We start from the raw sequence: 15,710 nt of genomic DNA on the forward strand, positions 1-15,710 counted from the left end.
TCACTAACCAACTGAAATGCTTTACATTGAAACAAAAGCTTCTGAAAATAATATTTTTTTCCTTTCAGAAAAGTTCATCCCTCTTCAAATAATGTCCAAACTTTGGCTAAATAGCTTTGTTGGCTCTGTGTGATTCAGAAAGTATTGACGCTCCCTTCTTTACCCATTATGTGACTTTGGAACTAGAATATTATCACAGTCACAGAGCTGTTGCTGTTCTGGCATCTAAGATTGTGTGGAATATCATGTTGTCATGCTCTGCACTGCCCTTCCCCCAAAAGTGATATCTAGCGATTGCAGTGGGAATGGAGAAATATATAGCATGATGTCATCACATCACACTTTTGTAGACATTACAAGGAAGAGTGTGAAAGAGACAGAGAAAGAGGTAGCAGCTTTATGCCTTTTGTAACATCTAATTACACCCTGAATCAGTTACACCTCAAGCATCAAGCCTGCTCTTTAACTTTAAAATGATAAAATATCCTCTTTTCAGCTTCAAATGTCCCCAGAAACATTGTCAAAGTGGAGGTCATTGTACATACCAGCCAGGGTAGTGGACTTGGGATATGCAAAGGGTTGCCAAATGAGCATAAATTAAGGTCTAAAGGAGGAACAGAAAAAAGGAGGGGAAGCCCAAGTGAGTGGAAAGTGACAATTTTAAATAGCTGTGTGGAGGGGCTCTCCCTTTAGGCTAATTAAATTTATTGGCAAACAGCAGGATACTTTATTAGAGCCATGCAGGTTTAATTAACAAAAGAAAGTAATTAGTGTGTGCTATCCTGAAACTGAAGGTCCTGCCTATATATCAATCTGAATTCCTTCTCAAATCTGCTAGAAATCACAGAAATCCCATAGAAGACAACATGGAGAAGGAGAGCCTGTTTTCTGGTTATCTAGAATGCTCCAGGTGGCTAAAACCCTGTGATAATCTTGATATTATTTTGATCTCATGTTTTGTTTTAAGTGCATCTCAAATAAAACAAGGGGATTATCTTGTCTGTGGTTTCTCATTCCGTTTTGTATGCGCACACCCTGTCCTCAATTGAATATGCCCCATTTCCTTCTTAACCAGATTCTATTTATTTCTCACAGAGACTTTCTGCCTCTGAAACTGTACAGCTGAGGCTGCATTATGTTCCTTTGAAAGCAGGAGAAATTCTCATTTCTTGATGCCCAGCAATATTCGTTTCGTGATCAGATGAGGACATGATTATTAGCAAGACTAAAGTTCATCAAGATTCACTTTTCAAAGAAGGCTAGTCTCTGGGCACCCCCCCCACACACACACACAACACACACTTTCTATATCTCAGTAAAGTCAAGTCAGATCAGAATCCATTCTAGAAAAATAGTTTTAACTCACATGTTCTACTCTCGCTTCACTTTGCTTATTCCAATAATTTTCAAATGAAATCCTACTGTGAGTTTTCTGCTAACTGTCTTGTTTTTCTTCTGGAGTCTTGAAAACCCCATAAAAATGATATTAACTTAGGAAAGTTTGTGAGACATGATAGAATCCAGATCCACCTGGAAACATTTTTTTTCTCTATGTCTCTTTTCCTTCCTTCTTTCTTCTCCTTCATCACACCTGACCTGAAAGGAGGATTTAGTAGAGGGAGCAGGCAAACCACCAGTTTCATTAATGAGTTTAACTGAAAGTGAAGAAGGCAAAATCATTGTTGATATTAGCAGCAATAATTCATCTGAGCTTCTCCTGAGCCAACAGTCAGCTTTTTCCAATAGCTTTTTCAGGAAGGAAATGCAGTTACTAAGTGGAAAACATATTTAAAGAACAAAGGCAGTAAGGGTGAAGTCAGATTCCTGTAATCTGTGAGTCTCTCTCTTTATTTTTGTGTGAGTACACATGCCCATATTTCCTATATTTTTTCCTATTGTTTTTCTCCCCTTCTGTTTTCTTTTCCTTTTTTTTTTTTTTTTTTTGGTGAATCTGGATTCTATCTAGCCGTCTTTCTAAACTAGTCTTATTCTGTCATTATGTGTTTACCTTCCCTTTCACCTTCACTTGTTCCTGGTCTGTTTTCTCTCTCCCTCTTTATTTTTTATGGTCCCTTTGCTTTGTCTCTTTACATTACCACCACTCCTGGTCCACCCTTTCCCAGTCTTTTTTCTGTCTGTCTGGATAACTTTCTCAATGTTAACAAAGCCTAATGTTCTCTCTCTGTCTCCCCACTTCCTCCCCCCTTCCCCCCGCCCTCCCCATCTTTTTGTGTTGCGAAAGCATTTGTGAAAATTATAGGCGTGAGTCAGGCATAACTCAAAACTCGCTCTCTCCTCCGTATTCTCCAGCAGTGTTACTGGAGGAGGATCCAAATGAAGAAGAGACGGGATTAGCTGGACCTTTTTTTAAAAAAAAAGAAATTTATCTAACAGTGGAATGGTGTGGATGAGATTGTCCAGGAGTTTTCTTCAGGTGGGAGAACTGATAGAAAGTGTGTTTGTGTGAATGAAGAATGTGTTGAATAAGACTGAAATGTGGGCTTGTTGATAGAATGTGTAAAAAAAAGAGTGTAAAAGGTCAAAGTATTTTGAATTTGAACTTTTATATAAATTCTGCAGCCAAAGACATGTCCAAATGAAGCAGGTATGCTTCCATGACTGTTAAGAGAAACAAAACCAGACTTTACCTCTGCCCCCTCCCCCACCATGTTTGCCAGGCTTCAATCCTTGTTTTCCACTCTTACCCAAAGAGCAGAAAGAAAGGAGAAGTCTTTTTTTCTCCAGTCCAGCAGCCTCTGAACACCACCGTAATGTTTTCCTTTACAAAGAGGATAGGAAGTATTAAAAACAAGATGCACGGCTAGAAAGGAAAGTAGAGCTTTCAAATATTGAAATCAGAGTTAGTGCAAGTGTAAACACACTAATTGGATATGGTGTGGCAGAAGAAGGGAAACAAAGCTAATGTAGCACTTTTAAACTTTTCCATTCAGGTTTGGTAGCATGAATACTGTACAACGTATGCATGAATATTAAGAAAAGCCAAAACTGTAATGTAGTGATATTTCAATAAATTGAATAAAATTGATTATCTGCTATTTGGATCTTTTTGAATTTTGGGCTTGACCATCCATTAATCTGGTTTTGGAGCCATATATAGATGGAAGCTACCTTCTATGTGTAGAAAGTCCAAAGTTTGAAGTTGAGAAGTTTCCTACAGAACAACCTATCAAGTTTAAATTGTCTCATTTTAACACTCATTGACACTATTTGTCTTGTCAATTATATTGGGGGGGGGGGGGAGCACATGCCAAGACTAAACCTCCCTATCAGGCTTGTATAGGCAAAAAGTATTAAAACATTGAATCTATTTCAGTTTGATAGTTGTATATATTGTTTAGCGAGATAAGTGAAGTGCCTGTCTATTTTATTTAGAATTCACAAAATTACTGTAAGGCAAACTCTAGAGGGGGGGGGGGGGGGGAGATTAACTTTAGCCAATTTTTTGTTGTGGTTGAAAAAGGTCACTCAGATTAGAATAATTTGTGGAACTTTAATGTAGAGGAAATTCAGGGTATATGAACTTCGTGAACTCTGATGCATATCAAGCAAATTAATGTGTGAAAAAGAATTATAATGTTTTGTCAGATTTTTTTTTTCAAAGTTCACAGTGCTGTTTTTAGCTCATGAAAACTTTGTTTCAAACCTCTCTTAAGGTAAAAAACTTCTAAAATATCACTTTGAACATTATGTGTGTATAATATAAATTATATATTTAGGTACAAATTGTGCGTATTTTAGAAGGAAGGAAAGGAGGGAGGGGGGGAGGGAGGGAGGGAGGGAGGGAGGAAGGAAGGAAGGAAGGAAATTAATTCAAGGGAAACCAAGCAGCCATTTGCTAACCTTTGGTTTAAGACGAGGAACATTTCACATCCACTAGATTTATATCATTTGCATTATATTGTGAGCTGTGAGCAAGCATGTGATATTAGGAAAAGTATCTTTAATGTTTTTTAGATTTTAAAATTGTTTTAAAAGTAATTAACAGATATGCAGAAACACTGCAACTGTCATTTTATCAGGCCTGAGGAGGGAGTGTGTGTGCAGCCGATACATCCTTCTGCGGCCCATGGAGCTCAAAGGGGACCCATGAAAGGATTTTTTTAAAATTAATATTGTTTCATTATTGTTTATATAGTAATGTGTATTATTGTTTTTATTATCTTTTACAGAAGTACCTGTCCTCCTTTTAATATATTTGCAAGTATGTTTAAATGTAATTAATAAATGTACAATTATAACTATTGATTTATGTGTCCATGTGTATGTGAGGGGCCCATATTAGTCTTGTTCCAGCACTTAATAATCCTCTTGGCAGCCCTGCGTTTTATCCAGGATTTCTGAAACTTGACATTAAAATTAGTCACTAGCTCTTCCTTCCTTCATTTCTTCCTTCTTTCCTCCGTCCTTCCCCTCCCCTCCCCTTTTTGACCAAGTGAACATAGCCTAACAGTTCTACTTGGCATTCTCAGTCATCTGCTATTTGATTTCTTCCTTGATTTGTTGTATTTGTTATTATTTTTAGTTGTTTCCTTTTTTATCTACACATATCACATGTACATACACATAGGCACTTGCTCATTAACTTGCTGCTGTTTCCCGTTCAGTAATTACACTTTTGAATGTTGTATTAATAGTTCCATTTTAAAGTCAATTTAAAAAAAAAAAATCTCCTAAACCAAAATTTCAGGTGGAGGTCTCTATGAATTAATTTTTCTTTTCTTATCTCAGATTATAAATTTGTAGGAAAGTGTCAGTATCCATTTAGCCTTTGAATCACCTCACAGGTTCCAGGTAAAGTGATAATGCCTATTTGAAGTAGACTAAAAAGTTTTGAAATTCAACTGAGATGAATCAATCAGATTTCAATTATCATGAATCTGCTATATTTATTTTGATAATCTGAGGTAATTTCATGTTCTAATTTATTATTAATTCTATCTTAGATTATTTATTGTTTAAAAGAAAGAGCAGAATTTATTCCAGGAGTAACACTGAAATTCAACTCCCCATTCTGACCTATGGCATATTATGAATTTTATGTATATGAGAGCATAATGCTAATGTAATTCACTCTACATCCCTAAATCAGTATTTTACACTTGGAAGTTCAATTATGCAGTGATGACAAATTATGAAAACCAGGTTCTTTCTGTATAATATTACTTAATTTTAATAGACTATGTAGTTGCACATTTGTATTCGCTCTATTTTTTTTCTGTTTATTTAGAAAGATGTTACAGGTATAAACTAAAATATAAGATATTTATTTCATGAAATCTCTGCAACATGAAAATGTCCCAGTCCCTATTTAAAAAAGCAAACTTCTAGTTTTTCCTATAACTTATACTGATCATGAACAAAAGATATTTTTATGCAAAACTTTATGTATAACTGTCATTTTAATTACAACTTTTATGTGTTAATTCTTTTACTTTACATTATATGTAATATGACTTCCATTTCTTGGTCTTGAGACACCCCCTCCTCACAAGAAATGTTAAATATGACTCTTATCCATCAAAAGATGACAAGCCTGTCTTACAGTGGCGTAATACATTTCACAAATTAATGGTAATTTAAACTGCATCTCCAATCTATTTAGGCAGTTGTGCTCTGATAAAATTTGATACTTTCCCCCCAACCATTTGGGCTGTAGAAGTTGATGGACTATGAGCCAATGATGTGGTTTCAAAAGAACATTCCAAATTCTACTTGGGAGAATGAATTGATTGCAAGATTATGGCCATTTTAAAAAGTTCTGGCAATGAGAAACACTCTTTTCTTGAGATTTTGTCCATTTCTGAAAGAAAACTGAGGGGTAAATGTGCCATTTCAAGGCATTTTTGTAACCAAAGAACAGTACAGGGAAAGAGCAGCAAGTTTGGAGCAACTGCAGGAAATTGCTTTTCTTTTATTTGCGTGGCAAGAGAGCAGTGGTGTGGAAAAGTGTATTTTGTTGATCTGAACTTGAGTGAAATGGGTAATGAAGACAGATCAATATCAGCCCTTCTACGTTCACTCACTTGAGGAAAAACAGGACTTCCTCTATACGTGTTGTGCAGCTGATTTTTTTCTTTTAGTTGGTCATATTAAAGCTGATTCTTTTATTCTCTCCCATGCCTTGATCATCCTCCTTTTTATTCATTCTGTCTTCTTACAGCTCTTAATTTTGCTTGGTATCCAGAACATTGGTAATGTAGGTAAAGAGACACTATGAAACAAAACTATATTGCATTGGTCATTCAAGGGTAATAAACTATTGGTTTAAGTCTGATAAACCTGAACAGTGTCACAAGAGATTGTTGGGTTTCATGAAACTTTACCACGAAAAGCACATAAAAACACACTGTGCTTTTTGTCCAGGAATACTAATGTATCTCCCACAATGTTGTTTGAATTCTGTTCTTAGGATCTCAAGAGTTCAGTGGACTTCTCTTCATTTGGATTAACAGTATGATGTCCATCTCAGGCCATCTGTTTAGGAATATTTTTAGTTCAACTTGTAGCAATTAAAAATCAATACACGTAGGACTTAGCTAAAGTACTCATGGAAAGTTAAGCAGTTGGAATGCTTTCTTAAAATATAAATGGAGTTGGCAACTAGATCTTAGGTGCACTGCATTGTTATAATAATTAGAGAATACAGTAAGACTCAAATTTGTATAAATACCTAGTAGGCATTTATATATGTGTACTACAGTACAATAATTAGAAATATTGTGATTCCACTACAAACCCGAAGAAAGTTTTCCACAGCACTTATCCCTTCTCATGATATTATGTTCTGCATGACAGGCTTTCTTTTAAGTATGGCCCATCTGTATGAAAGATGTGCTAGCCCCTGGAATAAGATTTAGCTCAGAATGAACACCCAGATATGTTATATACAATATTGCAATTATTTCCTTGAATCACTTGATTTCTTCATCCCCATTCCTCAAGACAAAATTATATCCTAGGTATTTATACAATTTTGGGGGAAGATACCAAAAGAAGTTATACAAATATGCCTATCCATATGCAATCTTCCCTATTAGCATTTTTGTCTGGCTGAATGGGATAGAATTCTCTAGCTTTTTGAAAGTCAAGCTTCCACTCTCTTTCAACCAAATGCAAATATAGAAATCCCCTTCAGAACCTCTGAGGAAGTTTGCACTTGAGCAGGTGAGTTTGGTACATGATATGCTAATCTGGGTGTATTGTGCATGACCTTACATGTATTTGCACATCCTGATTGGTATAAACTTGAATAGAGCTATCATTTCTTCCTTAATATGATACTTGCTTTCTACCCACAAACAGGCTATTCTTTTGTTATTTAGTCTTTAATTAGGGTATAATGGGATTCCTGCTGAAGCATCTTGAAAAGGCATCTCCATTCTGATGCCTTATCAGAGCTTTGTTATATGTCTAGAACTGTTAGTAAGCAGTTTTATAGAATGGCAACAGGCCAACAAGTGAGTCATTGCCTGTCCTAGCTCACAGTTTGCCAAATGCCAGCTATGACACACCCATGCCGACAAACCATTATTGAAGAGAGAAATTTAGCATCTCTATCCGCAGGCATAATGCTTCTGTTGTTGCTGACTGTTAATTTTTTTGAGAGAAGAGGAGCCTAAGATTGTAAAACTTAAAAAGTAGGCTTGGGGCTCGTCAGTAGAAAGTTCCATGGTAACTTAATTACTCTTGAACATATGTCAGTAGTGCAGAAACTAGCTGAAATTATAACCCTTCTTAGAGTTTGGACTTGTGTATAATGCTTACTGGGAGCTTAATTAATAAACAGTAGTTTGAAAGTTTAAGTCAAAATTGAAGATATTTTTAAGTAGTTACCTAAAAAAATTGATGTCCATGTGGCTTGCAAATTAAAACTACCTAGAAGTTAACAAAAGTGGATTCTAAAAACTTGTTTGGATCTTAATGTAAAGAAAACTGGAAACTTTTTATAGACTTTCTCCTTAGTGGTGGAGGTATCATCCAGACTGGGTTAACATCATCCGCTCACTAACAGGACTGAGTGTGATGACAATGGTTGTTAAGTCACCCCCCCCCTCCCCTGTTGCTAGAAAAGCCCCAACTTTTTGACTCAGTCCCTCAATGAGGACAGATGCATCACCCAGTAGCTCCACAGCTAACTTAAATTTGAGATAAGTAGGATATTGGTTTAACAAAAGATTGTGTGTGAATTTATCACTTTTTGCTGAAAATGGAAAAAATGATTTTTGGATTTGAAAAGAGTTGAATATATGAAAGAAGTTAGCTATGTGATATAACCTTGTTGGGGGGGGCAAGTGACAATAAATATGATTGTAACTGTTATATGGAAGATTGAAAGTTGCTTCTTTAAATATTTCTTTTTTTTAATCTAATGTAGTTTATCTTTTTTTCTTTATTTCATTTTCTTTATTTTTTTCACTGTTTATCTTTTATTTGTTTAAAAACATTCTAATAAATAACATAATGATGATTTTAAAAGAGAAGGCTTAATATGCAGTATATGGATTTTATATTAGATTATACATTTGGGGTAAAGTATTTCATCTATAGCTATTCAGCTGGGCAAATGTCTTGCTTTTGGCTCAATAAGCTATACATTTATATTCTGCTTTTCTGTTCATTTCAAATACTCAAGTTACTTATCAACAAATAACACATAAAAGTTTTTTTGAAAAGCCACAGTGGAAGGGATGTGCCTTCAGAATGCACAGCTAAAGCAAATGAGTGAAGATCAGTTGTTGTGCCATAAAATGTACATTTCATAGCTTGACAATAATATAGAAGATGGGCCTCTTTTGCATGTCTGATGCACAGCCTCAGAAATAAAGGGAGTATCTTTGGATGGCCTCTATTGTATAACTGTATACATACCACTCAGAGTCACTTCTTATGAGACAGACTATAATATAAATGTGTTAAATAAATAAATTCATAATAGAAGAGGGCATCCTTTAGATATTCATGTTTCAAGGCATTTAGAGTTGTACAGTTAATCTGTCTATTCAGATAATTGGTAGGGACAGAGTCTGTAAATAGGATGTTCAGAAAGACATTGTTATGTTAACAATTTATATAATGTAATTGAGAACAGCCATGTCCAACCTGGAGCCCTCCAGATTTGTGGTTTGCAACTCTTGTATTCAGCCTGCATGGCAACTACTACTGTGGGCTAGCATTGTGAAAATTACAGTCCAGCACACTGGAGGATCCCCATACTGGGGAAGGATAAAGAAGGTAGGTGAAAGAAAGAAACTAATAATGATAGAACAGTGTTTAGTGACTTTTTCCATCAACTCTTCGTAAATTAGGAAGCAGGAATGTGAGAATCATAGCTCATGTATATCTTCCTTCATGACCCTCCTCTAAGAAGCCCCCACCATTCATGGTGTCAGCATAGCATTTTAAGAGAAAAGGGGAAGCTATTTGATGTAGACAAAGGTTTGTATGAAAATATAATTCTGCTTTGTTAGCAGCCATCACACTCTAAAAGGCGCCGCTTTTGTTTTCTTGTAACGTTGTGAAAACCTCATGTCGGATCGAGAGCTGCGGCCCTCACGACTAATCGCCTCTCCTTTGTGTTTTTAGATTATAGGGGCAATTAGTGTTGTCAAAACCTCTGGCAAGTCTCTTTGCTCTTGACAGGGTGTCAGTCCGACGGGCGCGAAATGGAAGGTGTTATAACTCTCCGGTAATTAGAATGCCTCCGATTTTGAAAATGCCAGCCAACGTGTATCAAGCTGGATGTACGGTGTGGTGGTGGGGGTTGGTGGTGGGGGGAGAGAGTTCAGATGGGGGATGCAGATGAGCAATTAATTACAGACTCTCATTCAGAGCACATTGCAAGCTGATGAGCAGCAAAAGGAAATTATCCTGATGCTTGTCTCCTAAAGAGTGGGCATCAACTGCATTCTTTCTTATTCTCCTATTGCTATTACCCAAATTTCTCTACTGATTTTCATTGCTTCTTGCATGTTGGAACAGCCATTATGATAGATAAAGCATGAACTACTAGCAACTTGATATACTAGCCAAATACAGATTGTGGAGGTTACAATAACAAGTCTTTATGTTAATTACTCCACTACAATTCATTAAGTCTCTTCACTGTTGCTGTCCTTGTGATAAATTTGGCCTTCTACGAGCTCTCTTCAGGTAAAAGCTGGAGGAATGCTACAATTATCACAAGCATTGTTAGAGTCTCTTTCTAATATTAGGAAATTTAAGCAGTCTGGATTTTGTCAGGATGGACCAAGGTCCTATTGCCTTGATTCATTGACTGATTCTGGTTGTCAGTGCCTCTTCAGCAGTCTTGGAGCAAGTCCAAAGGCAGTTAATAAATAACTTCATAAGTTAACTTGGAGTGACTTCTAGAATGACAAATGAAATTTGGGGCACCTCCCTGAAGCCAGCAACCTGAGTAAACAGATAAGCTTTGTAACATGCCCCAAAGGTCAGCAAGCTCCTGCTTGTTGAACTGACAGGACAGAAGGGTGTAGAAATTCCCTAGTGCAATTCTGTCTGCTTCAAGAACTATTAAATCTAAAGGTAAGAATGTCTTCCAGGTTTTTTTTTCACTTGCTGGTCTGATGACAGAGTTGATCTGCTTCATGTGCCAAGCTGCAGCCTTTCTCTTTCTGAATAGATTGAGAGAAAAGAAGGCAACATGCATTGCCTGGTCTTCAAAGAAAGGAAAACAAGCTGGGGCATCCTTAATAACAAGCAATGCTGGATGAGATGGAAAATATGTGCTACTGTATACATAATAGAAAAGCAACAGATATTTTTTCCTTGAATGTAAGCCAAATATGAGACCTATTCCTTGTAGTGTTCATTTAACATTTCCTGCTTGGAGAAAGGCATGGCTGAAATAGAGTAATTTACATTCCTTGTTCAAGTAATTTATATGCCATTTTTCCAAGCTCAAAGTGACTTCAAAGCATCTCTTCCAAAAGCACTGAAATGCTTGAAATGTACAGCTAATTACCATCAGAAGTAGATTTTCCTTACACAAGAAACAGAAGGAGGAATGCTACCTAGCTTAACCAGGAAATCTTTACATCATTTCATGACACCTGGGTTATCTTGTCTTTTGATTGAAGGCACATGGAGAAGAGCTCATCTGACATGTTTGGCGATGTTACCTTTTCTAGGGCATCTTACAGCATTAGAAGAAGCAATAAATTAATTGTATCCTAAAAATTAAGATCCTCAAACTTCCATTTTCCCTTGCTCTTTGTATTCCTAGCCAGGATCTACTATAAGAAGAAACATGAAAGAAGGACCATGACATTGATTGGAGAAAAAATGTGCTAAGTGCATTAGATTTAAGGTATATTTATGTGCTGTGACTTGGTTGAGAAAATGCAAAAAGAGCAGGTATAAATATTTAACTATTTTAACACCAATATTGAAATCTAATAACTGGCATCTACATTGAACTGATCCAAAGCAATTACAATATCTGAAATATAATTTTATAGAGCTTTGTGTGGAAAACGCTACTGTCAGTTCCACTAGTTAAACCAGTCCAGGAAATGAACTCCATAGGAAAGCTAAAACTACTTTATTGAGATTGATTTTAACAACAGAATCTTGAAAATCTGATTATGGGATATCACCTCCCCCTTTTATATGCCAATGAATCAGGGGAAAGTCTGCCTGTGTCATATATGAATATTATCTAATTTCTCTGGACTTCAGCTCCTTTGCCTTCATAACAGCTCTTGCATATTTCTACCATTATAATCCTCACTTTCTATAGCCGATGTGCTAACTTCTTGTTATCTGCTGTTAGTTTTTCTTTTTTAAAGAACAATACATGCATACATACATACATGCATGCATGCATGCATACATACTGTATATCTCTAGGATTTAAAGTATACAATTGGTAACTATCTAAGTCCGTGATGGCAAACCTGTGGCATCCTCTTCCAGGTTTCTGGCACACATGCATGTGCCACGATCAGCTTCGTGTGCGTGGTAGCACTGGAAACTGAAAGAGCTGGTCTTCTGTTTTCTGGCATGGGCATGTACGCTGGCCAGCTGATCGTCGTGTGCGCATGCATGCCAGTAACCAGAAGACTAGCTGGCTGGCAAACATGCGCATGCCGGAAACCAAAAGTTCATTTTCTGGCACCAGCATGCCACCTAGTCAGCTCCTCTTCCAGGTTTGTGGCCCTTATGAGCTTCCCTTTTCGGCACTCGGTGCCAAAAAGGCTCACCATCACTGATCTAAGTTATTATTGGAAGCCACATGTCTCTTAAGCATCTTCATAAAGCTATGGTTCAAGAATTCCTTATTGGGTAATTAAAGTGGGAGTTATGTAATATGAGCTACATGGAACATATTTCAGATGAGTTAAGGGAGAAAGGAGAAATTAGGTTACACAGGCAAATGTTTGCTCTGGTAACAATGGAGGTAAGCTATATTCCAAGAGGGTTCAATGACATTTTAAGAATATTTTAATAGAATTTTAATTTATTATTGTTAGCTTTTTTGAAACACAATGTGCTAATTGTGTGTGTGCATGTGTAGGGTGTTTTAGATTGACTTGGAAATCAGTTGTATTATTTCTGGAAAGGCATCCAAAACAACCTTTTCCCCTTAAATAATGTTTGGAGTAGAAGTAAGAACTGTCAGAGTGAAGATACTTTTTTTTTCTTGTCTATGGAGATTCTTAAGACATCTGGGTCCTGGTTATCACAAAGATGTTTTTTCAAGAGGCAACTGGACTTCCTTATTTTTCTTTGAAGATGTTTCACTTCTCATCCAAGAAGCTTCTTTAGCTTTTTCTTTTTCTTATTCCTCCCACTTGTATCTTCTGGGCTAGCATACAGCATAAAGTCCATTAAAAATGGAAGTCTTTGTTGGGTATTCCATCAATAACATAGGATTTAAAAAACTCACTTCCATCACATGGTAAATGGTTTTAATTAAAATATCCAATTAGGCAAATGGAATGGATACAATGCAAATCTAATTTTTTATTTTTCTTCAGATGGCTATTGCTGAGAAACATTTTTTAATTGCATGTGAAGATAATCAAGGATTTTATTTCTGTCTAATATGATATTATGTAACATCAATGTTTTAAAATACCTGCAAGAATTTCAAGAAAAATAAAGTTAGAATTTTGTTTGGGATATAGTAATTTAATAACACAAGTGGCTGAAATTCTTCTTCTTAATGAAATATTTCATTTCAAGTATTTCTGATTACTGGAGGGAAAATCAAATGTGGGTGCAGCATGAAAAATATTCTATGCTTTTCTTAGTTTTCTAATTGTTGATAATAATTATAACAATTGATAATCAGTAGGTTGTTGATAAGCATGTAAAATCTGATTCCATTAATTTAGGGAAACAAGCCATCATGAAGCTTTTCTGAATAAAAAAATTCTGTTTCTGTAATAGTGTATTCAATGCTTTAAGAATGCCATATGTTTCCCCCTGCCCACTTTATTTAATGAAAAGCACTTTTTCTTGCAACAAATGTATCTAAACATGAAGACTGTATTTAGCTCACAGTTGGCATTTTCTCAATTAATCAGAATAGAATAGGAAGGGACCTTGGAGGTCTTCTAGTACAACCACCTGCTCAAGCAGGAGACCCTGTATCAATTCAGACCAGTGACTGTCCAGTCTCTTCTTAAAAACCTCCAATGATGAAGCACCCACAACCTCTGAAGGCAAGGCGTTCCACTGGTTAATTGTTCTCACTATTAGGAAGTTTCTCCTTAATTCCAGGTTGCTTCTCTCCTTGATTAGTTTCCATCCGTTGTTTCTTGTTCTGCCCTCTGATGCTTTGGAAAACAAGTTGACCTCTCCTCTTTGTGGCAACCTCTCAACTACTGGAATACTGCTATCATGTCATCCCCCCCAGTCCTTCTTTTCTCTAGACTAGCCAACCCCAAATCCTGTAACCATTCTTCATATATTTTAGTCTCCCTGCCTTGCACCATCTTGTGATAAACATTTTATCTAACTCTTTGTTATGAACAGCAGTATGATTTTCATGCCACAACAACATCACAAACTTAGAACAAATGTTTTCAGTACTGATGGATTTGTTGCCACAAATGGCTTGTTGACTGGAAGTGTTATTCACAAATGAACAAAGAGGAAATAGTGGTCAACCACGAAGTAGTTATGTGACTTGTTCTTGATCTTCCTTCTCCAGTAAGGATGAACACTCATTGAAGTTTTTGTTTAACAGGGCATCATGAATTATAGTGACCTAATTCTGACTTGTCTGTTTTGATTGTAATGTAGGCTATAAGAATAATAACCTTTGGGAACTTAAAGAAAGCAGTACTATTTCCTGCCCTTAACAAGGCATGTTAGGACAGGTGGCCCACAGACTAGAGTTTTTTCAAAGGCTGGGAACAGTATTATGAAGCAATGAGTGAATGTTAAATGTATGCTTGGGTGGGAGGACGGTATCAAATCTCAATATGAATCTATGTTCAAAATATTTTGTAACATTATGTAATATTTTGTACAACAGAAAATCCGAAATTTATTCTCAGGAATCCAGCTAGTGTGGCTATATTACATGTGTGAACAGTCACCATGGGCATCCATTAAATTGTGTTAAATGACAACTTGCCATCCTGAAGCTGTTCTGATTGTGCTGCTAGGTTTTCGTGGCCCAATTGCTGAGAACCCTTTTAAAATGGGAAACTCACAACATTCTAGGCAAAATCTTGAAACAAAGTATTTAAAACAAAATGAAATTCCCATTAAAACAAAAACAAAAGGATTGACAATTTATCCCCATTTATGAGTGTGATGTAACTGACTCACTTTGCCCGCTCTACCCTACTCTACCTTGCTACCAGCCACAAACAAATACGTGCAGCTTAAAAAAAGGTTTCCAACCTACAGCAATTGGTAAAAAGGTCCCACAGAACTTTCCAAAACAACGTATGGCTTCAACTTGCAAATAACAAAATAGCATTTCCTCTCGCTTTCATTTCTCTCTGTGTGTGCGCGCATGTTTGTTGTATGTGTGTACATAACTCTTTGAATAATGTTCATTCACTAGCTTCAGTACTGATTTGGGGAGGTGGAATAAAAAAAAATCTGCTAATTGAATTACCTGTGAAATATAAAGTAGAATTTTGTATTTCTGTCTACAGCTTTCCATCTGTAGTGTTAACATCAACTTTTGTCCCAGGCTTGCTTCACTGTGTGCATTCGGACTTGGATAGAATTTTAGGATCTAAGCAACAATTTTTGTTGTTCTGATTCTGAGTACTTAAACTCTCTAGCTTTACTGCACCTGAAGAAAGTATATGTATTTTCATCACATCCACATATCTGGAGAATAAAGAATATGTATATTATCAGTGTATACATTATCTGTGCAAGTAGTTCCCCCCTCCCCCTAAACTCTCTCTTAGCCTACTACTTGACATCACCTGTAACCCATCTTTCTCTCTGTAGGTTCCAGTGTCTGTGGCTATGATGTCTCCTCAGATGATCACACCACAGCAGATGCAACAGATTCTGTCTCCACCCCAGCTTCAAGCCCTGCTGCAGCAGCAACAAGCAATTATGCTGCAACAGGTAAAGCAGCTTGCATTTGAGCAAACCTTTCGTGTGAGAGTCACAGAGGCTGACGTCTGTGTCTGAATTTCTCTCCTCCAAGTGCAATGTGTTTCCTGTTTGTAAATTTGCAGGATGGG

The 15,710-nt window shown here is 36.5% G+C and overlaps 1 protein-coding gene across 7 annotated transcripts in view; it reads left to right on the forward strand.

Moving 5' to 3' along the window:
* The window catches only part of FOXP4 (forkhead box P4), a 170,674-nt gene that overhangs the window by 91,355 nt on the left and 63,609 nt on the right, over window positions 1-15,710 (forward strand). For 5 of the 7 annotated variants that reach the window (XM_032218013.1, XM_032218009.1, XM_032218010.1 and 2 more), the window contains exon 4: window positions 15,469-15,591. In XM_032218013.1, the coding sequence (XP_032073904.1) occupies window positions 15,469-15,591 (123 nt within the window). Of the gene's footprint in view, window positions 1-10,459; window positions 10,564-11,263; window positions 11,348-15,468; window positions 15,592-15,710 lie in introns of those variants that run through there. The other 2 variants (XM_032218014.1, XM_032218015.1) reach the window with 2 other exon arrangements.

The sequence above is a fragment of the Thamnophis elegans genome, chromosome 5 (assembly GCF_009769535.1).
Source record: "Thamnophis elegans isolate rThaEle1 chromosome 5, rThaEle1.pri, whole genome shotgun sequence".
Classification (NCBI taxonomy): Eukaryota; Metazoa; Chordata; class Lepidosauria; order Squamata; family Colubridae; genus Thamnophis; species Thamnophis elegans.